Source organism: Dama dama, chromosome 9, assembly GCF_033118175.1.
Source record: "Dama dama isolate Ldn47 chromosome 9, ASM3311817v1, whole genome shotgun sequence".
NCBI lineage: Eukaryota > Metazoa > Chordata > Mammalia > Artiodactyla > Cervidae > Dama > Dama dama.
The window spans coordinates 46,904,844-46,924,656 of record NC_083689.1 but is presented as its reverse complement, the minus strand read 5'-3'; the positions used below and the strand labels follow the sequence as shown (position 1 = coordinate 46,924,656).

Genomic DNA, 19,813 nt, shown 5'->3' with positions numbered 1-19,813 from the left:
GCCGGCGAGGCACTCTGAGGCCTCAGACAGGGCAGCCTGTGTCCTCTATCCCTCCCTTGGGGGCCATCTGTCTCAGACCAGGGTCCTGCGATCCGTCTCGGTCCCGCGGGAGCAGGCGTTTCTGATCAGGCGCACTTCGGGCAGCCGCTCCCGGGGTCCCTTGCGGCAGCATCCCGGGGGCCTCCGGGGACCTCGGAGCAAGATGGCGGCGGCGGCGGGGTCCGTGAGGCGCGGGCGGCGGCGACCGCGGCGCCAGTGAGGGGGCCCGGGGGCCCGGCGGCTCCGGGCCGGGGCGCCGCCGCGGGACGGACCATGCTACGCTCCACCGGCTTCTTCCGGGCCATCGACTGCCCCTACTGGGCTGGGGCGCCCGGGGGACCCTGCCGGCGGCCCTACTGCCACTTCCGGCACCGCGGGGCCCGGGGCCCGGGCGTGCCCGGCGAAGGTGGAGCGGTGTCCCCCGCAGCAGGTAATGTCTACCTGCCCGCTTCGAGTTCGGTTCCCCGTCGCGGGTTGGACCCCAGCGCCCGGGCTTCCCTGGTTTCCCGTTCCTCGCTCACCTCTCCCTGTATACTCGCGAGCGACGTCCCTCCAAGCCGGGGTCACCCACCCCGGAGCCCAGTGCCGGTCTCGGGTCCTCTGACCCTGCGTTTTGGCGAGTGTAAAACCTAAACAATGAGAGGACCTGCCTTCCTAGAGGTGTCGCGAGCGTGAAGCGCGTGGGGGTCGGGAAAAGAGCGTGGCCAGCACTGGTCAACAGGCTCGGGACTCCTACCGGGGGAACCGTTCCCGCCCCCTCCCCGGCCCGGGGTGTTGGTTGCAGCAGTTGTTTACTTCCGCGCTCGTTCCCCCGCCGCACCTCTGCTCGTGGCCGCCCCTGTTGACAACAGCGGAGTCGAGAGAGTCTTGTTTAGGAGCTCTCCGACTGGGTGTCGAGCCCCGTGTGTCATGCTACGGTCAGGGAGGGAGTCAAACCTGATTGATTGCGTGTGTGTGTGTGTGTTGGGATGGGGGACAGACTTCCGAGAGGACGTTCAGAGGCTGTGCGTGTCTCTGCGTGGTGATTGTCAATGTCACAGAGTTCAGGTGAGAGCTGCCAGGAGGCAGGCACTGTTTCTCTTAGGAGGTGTGGGCCTTGAGCAGAGACATGAAGAACGGGGGCAAAAAGAGGGGCATCACAAGGAAAGGCCCACGGGGAAGATGTGTGTCATTCCTTTCAGGCGAATTTAGGCTCCGTTTGTGGCCCCTGTTCTCGGGGCCTGGCTCCCTCTTTCCATCAGACCCAGATTTCCTTGTTCAGTATCCTCTCTTTGTGCTTAAGACACAGATCTTCATCTCAGAGCTTTTTTACTTGAGAAGCATCCTTGCTTGTATGAAGTCATAGGCCTGTTTCCCCCACCCCCCAAAAAAAGGGGGGGGGGTAGAATTGTCTCAGATTTCCACCCTAAATTTTGCTTGGCCCATTGGCCTTGCATCAGCTGCCCAGATGCCATCATTCAAGGTCAGGCTCCACACCTGGGTGGGACACCGGCCTGGCTCTTGGGAACCTTCCCTCAGGGAAGGAAGATAGCTGTGCCCACAGGTGCCTGAGTTTCAGGCCTGAGTGTGGGACGCTCCTTGGTGGTCACCCTGTCCTGGTGCACTTTCTCGCTGCATCTTTAGACATGCTGGTGCAGTCTGCATGGTGTTCTGTAGAGAGCCCCTGATGTTTAGGGGATGGACAAACTGGACAGGCCGGCTCCCTCAGACCCTGGGCAGCGACTCGTCTGCAGGCCCACAGGTTGACTTCCAGCCATCTGAGAGTGCTGATTTATCTCTTCGTGTATTCTTTCTAGTTCATTGGTCTCTTGATGTCTTCCTGCATCACAAATGGCCAGTTTCCCAAAGTGTCATTTTTGAGAACCCATTGGTGATGTGGTCCTGTCTGCTTCACTTTCCCGCAGGAAAAAGTGCAGCTGCCTACCCCTGACCCCAGTGTCTGCATTTTCCTTTTGCAGGTGAGAAAAAGCAGTCCTCTTCTCCTCTGGGGGGTAGGGGTGGGTCTCTTCCTGCAGCTCAGCCTCCGTCTTGCTGTGGGGTCTCTCTGATGCTGTTTCCTCCTCTGTGGCGTGCTCAGGTGTGCCTCCCCCCCCCACCCCCCACCGCTGCACCTTTTAGCTCCCCCTTGTTCTGGACTTTGACAGGCACACTTCCTGTGGGGCTTGCAGAGGCTGCAGCCACAGGCCAGACTTTGGCTGGGTCCCCGTGAGCAGACTGACATGGCCCAAGAGCAGATGCTCGGCCAGGGTGGGCTGGGCAGGGATGCAGATGGTACTGACTGCCTGCAGGCGGGATGTAGGGGTTCCAGCACCTCCGGCCTTGGTCTGCCGGCCCCCTGAGGCCCATGTAGGGCCCATCCCAGTCTTTCCAGCCCTTAGATCCGCTCTCCTGTGCTCCAGGGTCCCCACCCCCATGCTCCGCTGGGGTTGCCCAGTTACTGCCGTGCACCCTCAGGCATGCTCTTTATTCATGACCCTTAACCGGTGGGAGGGACAATTGTCCCAATTTTACAGACGAGGAGACAGGCCCAGAGAGGGGAAGCCATGCACCTGTGTACACATGGTCGGTAAGTGCGCCTCATGGGGTCGGATCAGGGCGGTCAGGCCCTTGCCGCCTCACTTCCTGCTGCTGGGCACTTGGGTGCCCATCACGTGTGGGCTCAGTGCTGTGTCCCGAGGCTGAGAGGCAGCTGTGAGACCCAGGGAAGGGCCTCACCCATGCTGCAGGGCCTGAGCACTGAAATCTCCCGAAGACTGGCCGGAGGAATCCCTGATTCGTGCTGGAAGGCAGGGGGGCCCCAGCTGGTGGTGGTCGCAGCTCCCCTGGGTCTCACATGGGGGACCCTTGTGAGGTCCGCTGGGGGACCCTTGTGGTGTGGTGTTCTGAGAGCAAGCCTTGCTTCTTAAGGGAAGCTAAGGGCCAGGAGTCAGGTGGGAAGGGAGGGTGCAGCCAGAGAAGTGCGTGCTTCTGAAGGGGCAGTAGCCCTTCGCTGCCTTCCCCATGGGCTGGGGGCCAGCAGGATTCACGAGGGCATGACTCCCCACTGCCCTGATGGCCGTGCTCAGAGGCAGAAGCAAAGTGTTCCTCTGTCTGGTGCTTTCTCTTCCTGAGTGAGCCATACACACCCTTTCCTCCCTTTCCTGGGAGAGAAAAGCCCAGCAGAGAGCAGTGTCACCTGTGTATCTGAAGGTCTGGCCGGGTACTTGACGACCCCCAGGGCTTCCCTAGCTTGCCGCCAGGTGTGGTCTTGGGTCAGGCTTGTCAAGGGCCTCTGACTTTGTCGGGAGAGGGTGGAACCATGAAGAATACCAGAAACTGGTGGGGAGCCGTGGAGGGGCACATCCTGGGCTCTGTGCAGGGTGGAGCAGCCTCTCTGGCCCCACCTCTTTGATGCCAGGAGTCCCCCAGTCTTAATAAGCACAGGTGCGCCCAGACTTCACCCAGTGTTCCCTGGGGGCAGGAGCACCCCGGAAAAGACCCCTGGTCATCATTCTCACCTCCCCACCCCTCCTGGGGAGCTGTGTGCACAAGTGCAGCTCAGCCAAGGGAGCTGGGCCACCAGGCTCAGGGGACACAGGCTTGCCACCTCCCAGGGGAGGAGCCTGCACTGCCATCCAGTGGGTGGTTCCATTGTTCCATTGTTCTTGAGTTTTCTGTGAAGAGGGAGTGGAGGAAAGGTGCTGCGGGTTCTCAGAGCAGCATGAATCCCTTTCTTACGCCAGGACGAGGGCGGTCTAGATTCAGTGGGTCGTGCAGCCCCTGTCTTCAGAGGCAGTGTCCCATCCCAGCTAAGTCATCTCTGTTCAGAGTGCTTTTTTTGGGACTCAGAGTAATGTTCATTATAAACACACAGGAAAATGCTGGAAAGTCAAAGGAGATGGGTCGTGTATGTGGCGATGCCTCCAGTCCTGCATCAGCAGGCTTGCTGTGCCTCCTCCCAGCCTGGGACGTGGTCTGTCCTTCCTGTGCTTGTAACCCTGCTCTTCTTGGGAGCTGGGTCTTTCTGTCGAGGTTGCAGAAACCCCAGCGAGGTGCGAGGCCTGCCCCGTGCTTCTGGTTCCCACACCTGGTGGCCCCTCTTGAAGCACCTGGGGAGCTTTCTAGACTGGCCTTCTTGCCCAGATCCAGGCTCGGGCCATTTGAATAAGGATATACCTGCCTCCAGAGCTGGGTTGTTTTTTTTTTGTTTTTTTTTGTTTTGCATTTTTAGGGTTCTCTGCTTAGTGTCAGCAAAGCAGTGTCTCGCCTGGAGTTCATGCTGACCTTCCCGGGGACACACCTATGGTTGTCAGGAAGTAGGGGGCTCCTAGCACCGGCGGGGTGGGGGAAGGGGTGTCCGGGGATGCCGCTCAGCGTGTCACGGTGCCCGGGCCGGCTCCCTTTCCCTGCACACATGGCCTTGTCCCACTCCAAGTGTCCGTGCTGCCAAGCGAGATGGAGGAGCCTGCACCGTGTCCCAGCCCTGGCCTGCTTTTGTATTTGAGGATGGGCTGAGCCAGCCAGCTTTGGCCTGCTGAGAGAGCGCCACCCCGAGAATTGCCACACCAGCCCTCCCAGCTCCTCCGGAACCCAAGGTGAGAGGCAGAGCAACCCAAGCGCCAGGGTTGGATCGGCGAGGACAGCACAGCAGCCCGGAGAGCTCGGGAGCTATGCGAGATGCTTGAGTGCACCCCATCCCCAGAGCATCTGGCAGAGGGGAGGCACAAGCGCCATGGCAGACTTGCAGCCCTGCAGGTGGAGTAGCGCCTCAGGTGAAGGTGTTGGAGCAACATCCTCCATGGTGTGAGGAGCCTAGCCTCCCACTGCTCAGTGTCACCGCCTCTGCTCTGGCCACCCCTTCTGCAAGGTGGGGTCGTGATGTAGGCCCCTCAAGAAGCAGTGCGCCTCTCCCGTTTCACCCAGGTGTCCTGCACGGTATCCTTGCCCTGCCGTCCTCTTGCCCTGGCTCCTCCCTCAGAATCCCCTTGACCAGAGCATTGCACTTGAACAGTGGTTGCTCAGGAACTTGGTTTGTTGGTGTTGAAGCCATCCCTGTGTGGAAGGTCGACTTCTGTCAGTGTGATCTGACTCCCAGCAAAAACTGTGCCCGTCGTTTTAGGGTGATGGGTCCATGGCTGAGGCTTTCTGTGAAGGCTGACCCCTCCCCGAGCAGTCTGCACAGGTGGCAGGCAGGGTTGGAAGCCCAGAAAAGTGTAGGGAGCAGGACGGGTGGCTGGCAGACCTGAGCACTCTTGGTGGGGGCGGGGGGCCTTGGCCATCTTAGCTGTGAGCTCGGCCAGACACACACAGGCATGGTCCACCCAGCCTCTGCGTCAGCTGTGAAATCTGGAGCTGGCTCTGGCACCCTCCCAGGGCTCTTCAGGTCTGTCTGAATTCAGTACTCATCTGTAGACCACCTGGGGGGGCTCTGGGAGGGAAGGAGTGTCCAGCAGCACATATCTGGGCCAGAATTCAGGAGAGCGAGCCATTGGCACCTGTGGTTGCAACAAGTCGGGCGAATGTTCCCAGGCAAGCAGTTGCTGAGCTGGGTTTTGAGGGATGAATAGGAGTCTGCCTGGTGCTTGGAAGCTGATAGTCCTCCTCTCTCTGCCTTCGAGGCTTCTGCCGCCTGGGCAGCTTCCTGTCGAAGGAGTGGGCCTTGTTGCTCTCCTTTGACTGGTCCTTTTGTCCTACTCATCTCTCATGTGGCAGGGATGGTGCCTGTCTCTTCCTGGCCCCCTGACCTGCCCGCTTGGGTTGTGACCATCCCCTGGGGTGAAGGAGTCCCCACTGTTGTCTAACCAGGGCACAAAGTAGGGAGTGGCACTGCCACATGCATATTGTCTGTTGATGGGGGCAGAGGAGTAAGGGGAAGGTAGTGTGGTAGAGAGTCCTTCAGACCGTAGAGGATCAGGTGGCACTGGGTCTTCTTGTCTGGGGAGGGGAGCCAGGGTTTTGGGGTATGGCACTGTCCCAGTCCCAGCCTCCTCTGTGAGGGGGTCACAGCAGGCAGGATGGGCGTGAGGATTAAAGAGGAAGGCCTCAGAGTTAGAGTCAATTGGGTTGGGGCCCGTGCCTCCCAATGGGGGCTTCCTGCCCACTTGTCTACTCATTAACTGCACTTGCAGCTGGAGCTTGCGGGCCGGGTGTCTGCGGACTGTTTCCTCAACTGAGAGTGGTAGGGGGAGCAGAGGGCAGTGCTCAGAGGGATTGGGGTAGCTGCCACCCCACACTGTCCTTCCACCCGAAGTGGGCTCTGGGCGATCTGTTCCCTGAGCACCGTGGCCATGAGTGTCTGCTCCGGGCTGAAGGTGGGACAGCCTGCCTGGGCTCTGCCATGCTGGATGCCTGGTCACCTGGAGCTGGTGACCAGGGCGTGTTGGGACCAGGTCACAGGGAGAGCGGCCCCGGGGTGCCAAAACCAAGAGGGGGCTGGCGCACAAAAACCGGGCCCAGGGACAGCCCAGGAGCTTCCCAGGGGCCTCCCCAGGGTGTCTCTTCAGTGGTGGCCCCGCTTGGCAGCCCAATTCTTGCCCTGGGTCTGGGGCAGGAACTTCTGAGAGTAACCCCAGCAGCCAGGCCTTCCAGGAGCTTTCCCAGTCAGCTTGAGAGTCGACCCCTTGCTGAAAAACAGCCAATTAGTCTTGTTTACCAAAGGCATTCTTCCCTGGTACAAACCCCAAAGGAGCGCCCGTTGGCTTCCAGCCAGATTAATTCCCTAATAACGGGAAGGTGCTTCTGTGGCGCCACAGCACCTCTCCACCTTTTGAGGGTCACCTGTTGCTTGGCAAAGGTTTTCTTGGGAAGTTTCTCCAGTTCCTTCTGATCCCCTGAGGGCCGGTCACTTGAGGCAGGGTGGGGTGGGGGCTAGGTAGCATCACAAATGCCTTCTCCATCTACCTGCCTCCCCCCAGAGGCCTCCAGAAGCTTCATCAGGAGCATGGGGGTCAAACTCTGGGCCCCACACACTCATTTCTGAGCCGCAGGGGCTGTGGCTGAGCCCTGGCAGCTGTGTGCTTAATGTGCCTAGACCTGTAGCCTTATGTCACCTCAGGGACACTGAGGCTTAGAGGGGAGGGTCTTGACCTAGATCCTCTGCCCCTCTCCTAGAGCTGTTTCTTTTTTTTTTTTTTTCAATTTAGCCTGTTGGGATGTGAAGAGGGAGCCTCCCTGGTACTGAAACATCCCACCTTGGCAGGGCTCTGGGATGCCCAGATCTCGGGGGCTGGGCCTGGCCAGGGGCTTACTCCCTGGCAGAGTCTGAGTTGGGCCCTGGAGGCTGCAGGAAGTGGAGGGGGTACTGCCCTCAAGAAGCCCCCTGACGCTAGTGCAGGCCCTCATCAGAGAGCAGGAGCTCCTCTCCCCATCAGGGCGCCCAGCGGCCTTCTGCCCTCTTGTGGCCTGGCCCTTTGGGTACCTCCTTCCTCTCCTTGCTTCGCAAGTGCAGGCTTGTTTGTGATGGGATTCCTGTCACTTCATGAAGTGCAGAGGTCTGAACTCTGGCATGAGAAGGGCATGAGGCACTCCGGGGGGTTTCTGTGTTGCTGGGGCACCTTGCTGCCTGTTCCAGAGCTGGTCAGAGTGGGGAGGACCTCCATCCGTTAGAACCCCTCTGGGGGGAGGGGCGTTTCCCCCAGATGAGCCCTGCTACTGGGAGCCATCTCAGCCTCAGGAAGGGAGGTCAGGGAGTGAGGGGGGTTGGGGCTGGAGGCCCCCCAAGACTTGCAGGACCCAGCACATCCCTTACTGGACATGCCCCGTCAGTGCCCCCCAGCTTGTGTTCTAGGCCCTCCACTCTGCTGGGCAGCCAAGACTTTGAGGGGAGGGGAGAGCGCTGGCTTTTCTGTTCACATGGGCCGCAAGTAGCTGGGGTGGGTCTGTGGTAGTGCCTGTGGGCCCGCTGTGGGTTAGGGTCAGCTGCAGGGAGGGCCCTGGATCCTGCCCTTGGGGGCTTCTGGCCCTCTCTCTGGACCTCTGGATGGTCCTTTCATCTTGAACCTCTTCTCGGGCAGAGGGGCAAGTGGCTGTGTTGTTCTGACCAGTCACCAGCACCCAGTCCTGCCATGGCCTGTGCGACTCAGTTTTACCATTCTGTCTATAACCTGCAGGCTGGGTGTGTCTCTGGTGGTCTGAAGCACAGATACACACGTCCTTTCAAGTGTCACTTGAGAGATAGGTTCCAGGGTAAAAGCCGGAGAGTAGGTCTGTGATGGAACCTGCACCCCTGGCCCCCTGGTCCTCCAGCAGCCCAGCTACCCACCCTTGTCCTGCAGTAGCGCCAGTTGTCCTGTGCGTCCTTTCTCAGGGGTGTATGCATTTCCTGGGGCTTCTGCAGCAAGAGCCCCCCTCACCAGGTACCTTAGAAGAGCACAGGGTTTCCTCTGGCGGTTCTTGAGGTCAGAGGCCCAGAGTGGGGGCGCAGCTAGTTCCATCCTGAGGCTCCTGGAGCATGGCCAAGCACAGGGCATCAAAACAAGTCACTTTTTCTTCAGAGTTTCACAGACTCGTGTCTGGGAGACACTAACCAGGAACCATTTAAAATTCCGAAACAGTTGAATCTAGTGTGTCACTCCCTTCTGGGAGCATTGGGCTTTACCTGCTCACATCTTACGGAGGAGCTTTGCACCTTTGTCCATAAGGGAGTCTCCTGTGAGGTCCCTGCCAGCTTGGGTGGTGTTGGGCTGCTCCTGTGTAATGTACCCTGGAGGCGGGTCAGTAACAGCAGCTGCTTGCCCACCAGCTGCCCCACCACTCCTGTTCTGATGCAGACATGAGTGTGTCCCATGCCTGCCCTGCCATCCACCCCACTGTGCTTCCCCGTGTCATGCGTTGTCTGAATATCTTACACTTTGGCATCGTTCGGGGGACAGCGTGCCTCGCTTCCCCTTTGAAGTTTGCTGTGTTGTCCTGCGTACACCCCAGCTGCCACCTCCTCACAGTCGACACTTCAGGACTTTGCATGTTCTCACTGGTGTATGCACCGCTGGTGGACTTCTCTGTGGGCAAGAAAGTGTGTGGGAGGACAGAGCCTAAAGGTGCAGTCACCAGGCAGGGCTGTGCGTGTCTGCCTGCTGCTCTGGGTGGACTGTGTCAGGCCACCTTCTGTTCCCTGCCCCCGAGTCAGACGGCTCTGTGCACTGTGCCTTTGGCCCTGGCTGGCTGGCTGGCGGGCCTCCTGCCAGTGTCCTCCTGCCTCCCTGGCTTCAGGGAGCTGCGTGGTATGGCTTCAGCATGGGCTGAGCCATGTGGGAAGCCCACCCTTGCCCAGCTCCCCAGACCTCACCATCCATGTTCCAGGTCAGGAAGACCCCAGGCTCTGTACCCCACACCCTACTTGGTGGTAGGACCTGCATGGACCCTCCAGGTTCCTTGACTTGCTGCCAGAGTTTCTGTGCGGCCAGCCATAGGCCTGGCCCTGGCAGATTCTGGAAGGCCGGTCCTCTGCTCTTCCCTGCTGGCCCCAAGGGTCAAGGCCTGGCATTAGGCAGTGGCTGGTCACCAGCTCCGGGGGCCGTTGCTGCACCAGCCTGCTCATGGCTGTTTCTCCTCTTTGTTTCAGGGCTTGGTTATGACCCGTACAACCCTGAGCTGCCCAAGCCCCCCGCACAGAGGGAGAATGGCGCCCTGGGCAGAGGCATTGATTCCCGCTCAGATATCCTGGAGCTGGAGCTGGTCAACCAGGCCATTGAGGCCGTGCGCTCTGAGGTGGAGCTGGAGCAGAGGCGCTACCAGGAGCTCCTGGAGACGGCCCGGGAGTGTGGTTCGGCCGAGGCCCCTGTCCTGGCACCCCATGGCCCTGCTGCCTGCCCCGCCACCAGCCTGGACGGGGACGCCTTCCCACTATCCTTCGATTACAACCCCAGTAGCCATGGCCTTTTGAGCCCCGATGCCAGCTATCAGCCCACCCCACTGGCTGCCACCGCTGAGCCTGGCTGCAAGTACTCTCTAGCCTCGCCAGACCGGGCTCAGGGCCATGGTGGAGGGGGTGGCGGTGCCCTGGAGTATGTCCCCAAGGCCGTGGGCCAGCCCCGGCGGTACGGCCGCCCCATCTCCAGCAGCAAGTACGTGGTGGACAACTCGAAGCCGTCTACAGACCTGGAGTATGACCCCCTGTCCAACTTCTCTGCCCGCCTGCTTAGCAGGGCCAGCACCAAGGACGAGAGGGCCCCCAAGCGGCCCAGGTGCTCCCGTGGCAGCGAGCCCTACACACCTGCACCCAAGAAGCCCTGTGACCCCTTTGGCAGCTGCGACGCCAGGTTTTCGGACTCTGACGATGACGCTGCTGTCACTCCAGGTGACAAATCCGTCACCACCAGCCCCCCAAGAGCTCAAGGGGGTGCTGAGAGCAAGGCCCCAGGGAAGCCGGGCTCCAGGGAGGGCCCTGAGCTGGAGGAGGGCGGCCTTCGGGAGACCAAGGAGATGGCGGTGCAGTGTGACGTGGAGGATCTCGGGCCACCGCCTCAGAGCCCAGGCAGGCCACCCTTGGCTAAGCCTAGCTCACCAGCCAGGGCTGCGCCAGAGCGCAGCAGCCCCAAGGAGGGGAGGCCTAAGAAGAAAAGTGGGGTGCCACCAACTGCCAACCACAAGGACAGCGTCCGGAAGACAGATAAGGGTAAGGATGGTGCACGAGGGAGGCCAACTGAGAAGCCTACTGCAGACAGGAAGGGCCCGCAGGCCGGCAGCCCCCGGCACAAAGCAGAGCGGCCCCACGGGACCAAGAAAAAGCCATCTTCAGCCACTCCGGTGGCCAGCTCAGGGAAAGGCCGACCTGAACGGCCAGGACCGCTGCCGAGCCCCGCACCGGGGGCAGCCCGCCAACCACCAGATAGGATGGCTGGGAAGACCCTGTCAGGGAAGCTGGCAGAGAGGAAGGCCCGCTCGCTGGACGAGGGCGCCCCCCGGGATGCCCCCAAGCTGCCCAGGCGGGCCCTGAGCCATGCCGAGCTCTTCGGGGATGAGAGTGAGGACGAGGACCCGCGACCCGAGGCGCCGGCCACCCGGCCTCCCGCTCCCCCCAGCCTCAGCTCCAGCTCGGACTCGGACTCAGACTCGGACTCCAGCCTGGGCCTGTCGGCTGCGCAGGGGCCGCCCAAGCGCCTCAAGGCCTCCCCGCCCCCCTCCTCCTCATCCTCTTCCTCAGGGGCGGGCTCTGATGTGGACTACTCGGCCCTGGAGAAGGAGGTTGACTTTGACTCCGACCCCATGGAGGAGTGCCTGCGCATCTTCAACGAGTCAACGGCCGTCAAGACTGAGGACAAGGGCCGCCTGGCCCGGCAGGTGAGGGCAGGCCAGCTGGGCACCTCCCCGGCTCCCTCGTGACCAGAGGCCCAGCACCCAGTGGAGATGGCTTTCTCAGCGTCAGCCTCTCAGCTCATTCAGAATTCAGACTCCTTGATGGCTACCACTTCCCCCGCTCCTGATCCTGCTTCTCCCCTGTCTCTCTCACCTCTTCCAGATTCCTTGCAGACCCGTTTCCCCTCTTTTCCCCTCTCCTCTCTCTCAGACCCCCAAACTCAGCCACGCTCCACCTTTCTGGTTTCCTGCTGCAGTGTCCCCACCTCACCACCAGAGGGAGCTTTGCTCTGAATGGAGCTGGCACAGCCAGTCCCACGGGCAACGTGCAGCTGCTGGGGGATCCCTAATGGGACCCTGGCCCCACCCTCTGATCCCCCCTCTTTAGTGCCCCACCCTGTTCCTGGCCCTCTGCTTTTCCCATTTCTTCCTTCATTCCCACAATTGTGAACCTGCACCAGTCCCTGTGCTGGGTGGGCGGGAGCATGGGCTGGGTGGTCTACAGAACTCACCCTTTGGGGGCTCTGAGAGGTGGGCCCGGGTGCCAAGTCTGTGTCCTCACTTGGAGGCAGGGCCTGTGTGTGTTCTGGGGGGAGGTGAGAACCCTGAAACCCCCTCTACAGCCGGGCAGCCAGTTACTGTCTTCCCACCTGCTCCTGTCTCAAGCCTGGGGTGTACCCCAGGCCAGGATGAGCGAGAGGAACTGTGGCTGGTGTGGGGTGGGCTCGCTGAGGGACAAATCTGTGTCTCAGCCCCCCAAGGAGGAGAAGACCGCAGATAAGGGGCATTCAGGCCTGACCACACTGTTTCCCGGGCAGAAGAGGAGGATTTCTCACCTCTCCAAGCAAGGCAAGGAGGTAAGTGTCTGCCTCTGGGTCCTGGGGGAATAGTCACCCATCTACAGAGGCAGGGCCTCCCCACGTTCCCTTGCTCTGGGGGCCTCTGGCTCTGCCTGTGTCCTGCAGAGCCATTCTTGGGGCCCACATCTGGTTGTCAGGGTGTGCTGAGTGCTGGGGGCAGAGTGTGGAGCGTGGTGACCAGATGAGGGCAGCCCTCCGGCAGGGTCACACTGCCCAGCCTGAGTTCAGAGGTGGGCTCTGATCCTGGGCAAGTGCTGCCACATCTCTGAGTCTAGAGTTCTTCCCTTGTAGTGTACAGACACGATCAGTTGTCAGTCACCGTGGGGCTGATTGTGAGCTAGCACTTGGAAGGCTGGGGCAGAAGACAGAAGTGGAGGTGATCCACTCACCAGTCCTTCTGCACCCCGCTGGGCATTCTGAAAGTACTCTTCAGAGAAGATTGGATCGAGCAGGATATACTCTAGCGGGTGGGTGGGAACACACAGCCTGTGCCTGCAGAAGGGCTGAAGGGACTGGGCACGCAGAAGCCAGCAGGGCAGGGCTAGGCGGGGCCGGGGAGAGTGGAGCGTCATGGTGAATTTGAGTGCTGAAGCGCCAAGCTGGTTCCTGCCTGGCTATGAGCACACTTGGGAGGAAACCAGCTGGTTCTCTTCAGGCGGTCAGCAGACTCAGATGAAGGCCAGCTGCTTCCCTCCAGGGCACCTGCCTGCCCAGGCGAAGGTCCCTGGGCTGGCCTGCCCCATCCCGCAGTGCTGCCCCTGTCCTGATGCCCTGGAAGGCCTGCTCTGGATACCTCTGATCCAGAGCGTCCTGGGCTTGGAATTCTTCACCCAGGCGGAGCCCACGAGGAGAGGCCCTACGCCCCCTGCTCGGCCCCTGACCGCCCAGGAGGTGTGCTACCGACGGGCCCAGCAGGCGCAGAGGGAGTCAGCCGGCTGGCTCCAGGCCGCCCAGCAGCTGGCTGAGAAGCCGAGCTCTGTCCACATCTCGGCCCCAGGAGAGAAGCGGAGGATCGCCCATGTCCCCAACCCCCTCCTGGCCGCAGGTGGGTCCCAGAGGCTGGGGAATGCTGCCACCAGCAGGGAGAGCCCCGGCCTGGCTCCTGCTCTGTCAGGGGCTGTGGCCTTGAGCAGTGCTGGCTGGATGTCTATGCTTACCTGTGAAGCAGCCCCGATGCTAGTGGGAGGTGCTTGGCGGGGCTACCCTGGGGAGTCCGAGGGTGGCTTCCTGCCTTCCCTGTCTGTCCCCAGACCCAGAGTGACTCTCCACTCCTCCCCTGCCAGCCTGGTCTAGGAGGCTCCCACCTAGGTGTGGCACCTCACAAGGTGTTACTGAGGGGGTGGCTCTGGAGGCCCTTAACCCTCCAGTCAAACCAGTGGATGTGGGGTAGAGATTGGGGCTGGGTTTCCTCACCTCCCACCCTGAGGCCACTGTCCTCTGACTTGGGCTTGTCTGAAAGCTGGGTTACACCCCAACAGTCCGACAAGCGTGGGGCTTAGGCATGCTAAGGGAGCAGGGCTATGCAGCCCCTGGAGGCTCATCCAGATGCAGAGAATTCAGCTTCCCTGGGTGGGAGTCCCTGCTATCAGACCACCTCCCTGGGTGTCCTTGCTGCTGCTTCCAAACCCGTCTAAGAGCCAGCCCCGAGGAAATGGCTCCAGGTGTCTGAAGGCTCCTTAGGTTTCCTGGTGCTAGAGCCTCCCAGAGGAGAAGCCCTCGGCGTTCCTGGCCCTCCCCTCAGGGTGTCTGAACCAGAGCTCCCAGCAGCCATGCAGTCCATCTCCAGCAGGCACGAGGGGACAGGGAGACAGCCCTGGACCATGGCCCTGAGGCGCACATTCAGAAGCCTAATCTTACTCTGGGCTGTCTGGTCATCTCCGATGACAGGACAGTTCTGTGGTGGTGTCACTGCCTGTACTCTGGCATCAGGGCGGTTCCCCCAAGCGTCAGGGGGACTCACCTGCCGATGCCTCCTACTCTACGTGACCCTGAAAGCATCACTGAGAAGTGTGCATCCTTAGAGATGAGGCTGGTGGGGAGCTCACCTCCCTCATGGCTGAGTCTGGTGTGGGTAGGCTTGGGTCACCACTCTGTCCGCGCCTTCATGGTCTCACTCTGTCCCCATGCCCCTTCCCCACCCTTACTGCCAGCTGCTGCTCCGCCTGGGGCCCTTGGAGACAGCCCTGCTGGCGGCCCCCTCCTCTGTCTGGTTTGTGACCTCATCAAAGGGAGTGGCAGAACACTGGGGCAGCTGCAGGCAGCCGGCTGGTCACAATGAGTGGGCCGGGGTTGACCCGCATGCTCTGGTGCTCATCCCGGGAGCCAGGGCCTTTCATCCCTCACACTTCCATGCCTTGGAGTCAGGGGCCGGAACATGTGGCAGAGGCTCCCTGCACCCCCCACCACTCGCCGCACCACACTGGCGGTGACCTTGCCTGAGCCGGCCTCCGAAGCCCCATTTTCGCCCCTGCCCCCTCGATGGACTTACCCGAAAGCCGATAGAGCCTGATGTCATTCCACAGCCCTCGGGCCCGACCCCGGCCCCTCCCCCTGTGCTCCCAGATGCATGTCCTGCTGGCGCTCCACGGCCGCGGCCGCCTGGTGCTTTGCAGCTCGGTGATGGGCGTGCTTTCCTCCTGTTCTCACGGCCCCTGTCCCCCGGCAGCCCCCACAGGTGCCAAGAGGACCCTCTCGGCCAGCAGCAGCCAGCCCCCCAGTGGCCCCGAGCCAGGCAGCCAGCCCCTGAAGACGCGCACATTGTCGGGCATGGCGTCCAAGACTACCACCACCGTGGCCCCCAAGCGTGTGGCGCACAGCCCATCCTTACAGGTGAGCCCTCGGTACTGCCTGCTGTCTCCCTTTAACTGAGTCGATCCTGAGCTGGGTCAGGCCAGGGTCAGGTGGGAGCAAGCGTGCCACCCTCTGCTGGTCTCTGTTCCTCTAGAGTTTAAAGAAGCCCATTATCCCAAAAGAGTTCGGGGGCAAAGTCCCCACTGTCATCCGCCAGCGGTATCTCAACCTGTTTATTGAAGAGTGCCTCAAATTTTGCTCTTCAAACCAGGAAGCCATAGAGAAGGTGCGTGGTGAGGGTGGGAGAGAGGGGGCATGGTGGGAGGCGGGGCCGGGTGGGGCTGAGTCCATGTCCTCCCATAGGCGCTCAACGAGGAGAAGGTAGCCTACGACCGCAGCCCCAGCAAGAACATCTACTTGAACGTGGCTGTGAACACCCTCAAGAAGCTGCGCGGCCTGGGCCCAGGTGCCGGAGCAGGTCTCAACAGTAAGTCACGTCCAGAAGACCCAGGCCTCGGCCTTCAGCAGCCCCCCTCCCGTCAGGAGGCTGTCAGACAGAGGCTCTGCTGTCCCCGGTTGTTTGGCTCCTGTGGAGGATGATGTTGGCCCTGCGCCCTCAAAAGAGCCTCCTCTCACTGTTAACCGTCCTCCTCAGTGAACTGTGGGGCCGCTGCTAATGGGGGGCCTCTTCAAAAGCTTGAGGCAGGAGGGTGCTTCTTAAGCTTCTTACAGAATGCATTGGCGCCTTCTGCACTTCCGTCTGCCACGGGCTGGCTCCCCTTCCTACCGTGTGGAGCTCTTGCCTTTCCCTTCTGAGTGGTGAAGACCCCAGGGAGGGGGAGGGGCTTCCAGGCAGCCTTCTGGTCCCCAAAGAGTTAAGGTCATAGGAGGTCAGGCTGTTCCCTTCTTTGGGGAGCAGGGCACTTGGAAGGACTCAGGCTGAACTGTGTTCACTACCCTCTTGCAGAAACCAGCGGCCGGAGGGTGGTGTCCCATGAAGTGGTGCTGGGGGGCAAGTTGGCTGCCAGGACCAGCTTTTCACTCAGCCGCCCTAGCAGCCCCCGTGTGGAGGATCTGAAAGGTGAGCCTGGCTTCTGCAGGGCTGCCCCGGCAGCTCTCAGCCCCCTTTGCCTGGGCCCTGGTGTGGCCCCAGTGTGGCCGCGGGCTGACCGTCTCTCCTGTGTCCCCAGGGGCCGCCCTGTACAGCCGCCTCAAGGAGTACCTGCTCACGGAGGGCCAGCTGAAGGAGAATGGCTACCCCTTCCCGCACCCTGAGAAGCCTGGCGGCGCCATCATCTTCACAGCTGAAGAGAAGAAACCCAAGGACTGTGAGTACCCTGCACCACCGCCCTGGGGTGCGGGGGCTGGGGAGGGGTCCATCTGGGGATGGAGTGTTAGAGCCAGCGGGTGTGGACACAGAGTTCTGGGCCAGGCAGGCTGGCCTGATGCACACCGCCCCACCCGGTAGCCTCCTGCAGGATCTGCTGCCGCTGCGGCGCTGAGTACCTCGTGTCCTCCTCTGGCCGCTGCATGCGCGAGGAGGAGTGTTACTACCACTGGGGGCGGCTCCGCCGGAACCGAGGTGAGACCCCTGCCGGGCTGGGCTGGGCTGGCCACTTGCTCTGATTGTAACTTTTTTTGACTGTGGGTTTTTATGTGAAAGATAATCCAAAGGCCTTCCTGTGACAACATTCATAAAAGGAAGGTCTCTCGCCCCACCCACTGGGTGCCCTTTCCACCCCTGTTGCCTTTGAAGAATAGGGGCAGTTTGGCCCAAGGGAACCAAGACTTCATCCTGTCTTGTGGCTGCTTGCTTCCTTTTGTCGCCAGTGTGGCCATTTCCCAACCACGGGCACATACAAGCCTCCTTAAGTTCTGCCCGCTGGCTGCCCTAGACCCTCTCTGGGTGGGCAAGCCTCCATGGGGCCACACCAAGCTCGTCCGCACTGCTTAATGAGGAGAACTGGTGCTGGGTGAGGGTGGGAGGGGGTCTGCCAGGGGTCTCGGCCCCTCACACCCTGGTTGGGCCTGGTGCCCCCCTAGGGAAGGGGCCTGGGAAGCCCCTGGCCACCGGGCAGACCGGGTGTGGTGGACTGGGCCGGGGCGTCGGATGGACCTGCTTAACCGCATCTGTTTGTAGTGGCCGGTGGCTGGGAGACTCAGTACACATGCTGCTCAGCTGCCATAGGCTCTACTGGCTGTCAGGTCGCCAAGGTAAGTGTCCTGGGTCATTCTTTGTCTTGGGGAGTGCTGGCCCCGAGCCTCCCTTTTCCCATGCTTGATCTTCCCACCTGGTGTGGGGACCTTGGGTAAAGGACTGCTGCCAGCACAGCCCAGCACAGCTCAGCCCGAGTCCAGCCTTGCCCTTCCGAGCCCACCACCTGATTGTCCCTTCCTCCTACCCCAAGCAACACGTGCAGGATGGCCGGAAGGAAAACTTAGAAGGGTTTGTGAAGACTTTTGAGAAAGAGCTTTCAGGAGATGCGCATCCAGGAGTCTATGCCCTCGACTGTGAGATGGTGAGTGGGCCTGGCTGCCCTGGACTTCCTCAGCCCTCAGGGGGCTTGCTGCCCAGGAGGGAGAGGCTTCCCAGTCCCTCTTGCAGAACCTCGGGCCTGCGCCAGCATCAGAAGAAGAGGGTGTCTGGCAATGAGTCCACCTCCCTGCCGAGCTCATGTTATAGCCTGGCCAGCACCTGAGTCAGGGCCTGGTGCACAACACAGCCTCTGGCTCGGCTCTGGCGTGGGGAGGGCGGGCACCCACGTTCTTCTCTCCCTCTGACCCCCCAGAGAAGCCCCTGGAAGCCCGCTGGCATGGGTTCCGTATCTAAAAGCGGGGCCTGAGTTGCCACCTGTGGGGCTCAGGGACCCTGGGCTGTGGAGCGGGAAGGGCTGTCAGGACCCTCCGTCTGAGGCGTGTCCCCCGGCCCCACAGTCCTACACCACGTACGGCCTGGAGCTGACGCGCGTCACGGTGGTGGACACGGACCTCCAGGTTGTGTACGACACCTTTGTCAGGCCAGACAACGAGATTGTTGACTATAACACTAGGTGCGCGCCCTCTGCCCATTCCCCATCACAGCCCAACCCCTGCCTGCAGCCCAGTCCCCACCTGGCCCCAGGTTGGGGCCTCCCAGCTCCATAACGCCTCTGTCCTCCTGCCCAGGTTTTCAGGAGTGACCGAGGCTGACCTTGCAGACACGAGCATCTCGCTCCGGGATGTCCAGGCCGTGTTGCTGAGCATGTTCAGCTCAGACACCGTCCTCATTGGTCACAGTCTGGAGAGTGACCTGCTGGCCTTGAAGGTACCCTGTTCCCTCCGTCCTGATTCCCAGAAGGTTCCCAGAAGGCAGCTAGGGCCGATTGTTCTCAGTCCAGGGAGGGAGCTGTGGAGTCTGAGGTCAGGCCCCGGCGTGCACTCTGGGACCCTCCCTGACTGCCCGCCCACCTGCCTACAGGTCATCCACAGCACCGTGGTGGACACGTCCGTGTTATTCCCGCATCGCCTGGGCCTCCCCTACAAGCGCTCCCTGCGGAATCTCATGGCCGACTACCTCAGACAGATCATCCAGGACAATGGTGAGTGCTGGGGCACGGGCACATGGGGGCCTGAGGGCTATGGGGGCCTCCCAGCCCTGACACACCTGTTTGCTTGCAGTGGACGGGCACAGCTCCAGCGAGGATGCCAGTGCCTGCATGCACCTGGTGATCTGGAAGATCCGAGAAGACGCCAAGACCAAGCGGTGACCGCCGCCTGCCCGCCCGCCCGCCTCTCCCACAGCCCCGGCCCGTCCTCTACCCCAGGCCTCTTCCAAAACAGTGCAATAAATCTCGAGAGCTAACCCTGTCCACGTCGCCAAGACACAGAAAACCGAGAGAACCAGATGAGCCGGCGGCAGAGAGCCCAGCGCCGAAACTGACCCCGGAGCCCTGAGCCCCTCCGTGCCCCTGCCCATCCCTGCCTCTGCCCCTGACCTCTGTCCTCTAAGACTGCTGCTGACTCCATGGGCAGGGCCGGCCTGCCATCCCCACAGGCCCTGCTGGTGCCCCTTCTTGTGGGTGGAGGGTGCGGGGGTGGCAGGCTTAAGGGTTTGTTTGTGACAGGGGTTTGTCTTTTTATTTTGTATTGTTATTTTTATTATTTTGAATTTAAACCTGATGACTTGACAGTTGTCTTCCCCACCCGGAGGAGCAAGAGCCCGGTGCTGCCTTCCCTCCTGGGGGGTGGGGGTGGAGCTGGGAGCGCAGCCGGCACCCCAAAGGCCACCAGGACCTGGGAGTTCCACCTAGCCTGGGCCTGGACAGTGGGATCTGGCCTCCCCAGCTTACCTGGACCCTGGGGCTTCTGGGAACCAATCCAGCCCCTCCATCAGCCCCCCAGGCTTCACCTTCTGGACACCCTAGGGCCTATTGGCCTCTGGACACTGTCTTCCCGCCAGAGCCCTGCCCTCCCCTGGGGGCTGTCTGTAAAGCCCCACAGCCCCCTTCCAAGACCCCCTCCCCCCCAGGCAGGGGCAGAATAAACGTTTGTATGGATTTTAGAGCCTCTGGCATCTGGTGTGTTCTTGCTGCCAGGTGTGGCTTCCATGTACAGTGGGGGTCACTGTCACCCCTAGTTGGGGGGTGGGGGGTCAGGACCTTGCTCTCCCTCGTGGACCCAGGGCCCCATGCTTCCAGACCCCAGTCCTGGTGATTACAGCCAGCAGTCAAGAGTCAGGCCCCTGTCCCTCACTAGCCACTGACGATCCTGACCCTCTGGGACCCACTATGACCCATATTCTACTGACCTATTGACTCCCCACCCCGCCCCCCTGCTTTTTTTGAACAAGGAGTGGTTTTCTAAATACAGGATGC

General features: G+C 61.3%; 1 protein-coding gene across 1 annotated transcript; it reads left to right on the top strand.

The window, feature by feature from the left end:
• The first annotated feature begins 297 nt into the window (after nt 1–297).
• REXO1 (RNA exonuclease 1 homolog) lies at nt 298–19,505 on the top strand. Its single transcript, XM_061151274.1, has 16 exons — nt 298–469; nt 9,578–11,295; nt 12,063–12,167; nt 13,005–13,215; nt 14,836–14,999; nt 15,115–15,246; nt 15,324–15,447; nt 15,928–16,041; nt 16,151–16,288; nt 16,429–16,542; nt 17,101–17,174; nt 17,369–17,479; nt 17,895–18,010; nt 18,126–18,264; nt 18,418–18,538; nt 18,618–19,505. The coding sequence occupies exons 1-16, from the start codon at nt 313–315 to the stop codon at nt 18,704–18,706; spliced, it is 3,627 nt and encodes a 1,208-aa protein (XP_061007257.1). The 5' UTR covers nt 298–312; the 3' UTR covers nt 18,707–19,505.
• Nucleotides 19,506–19,813: the final 308 nt, after the last annotated feature.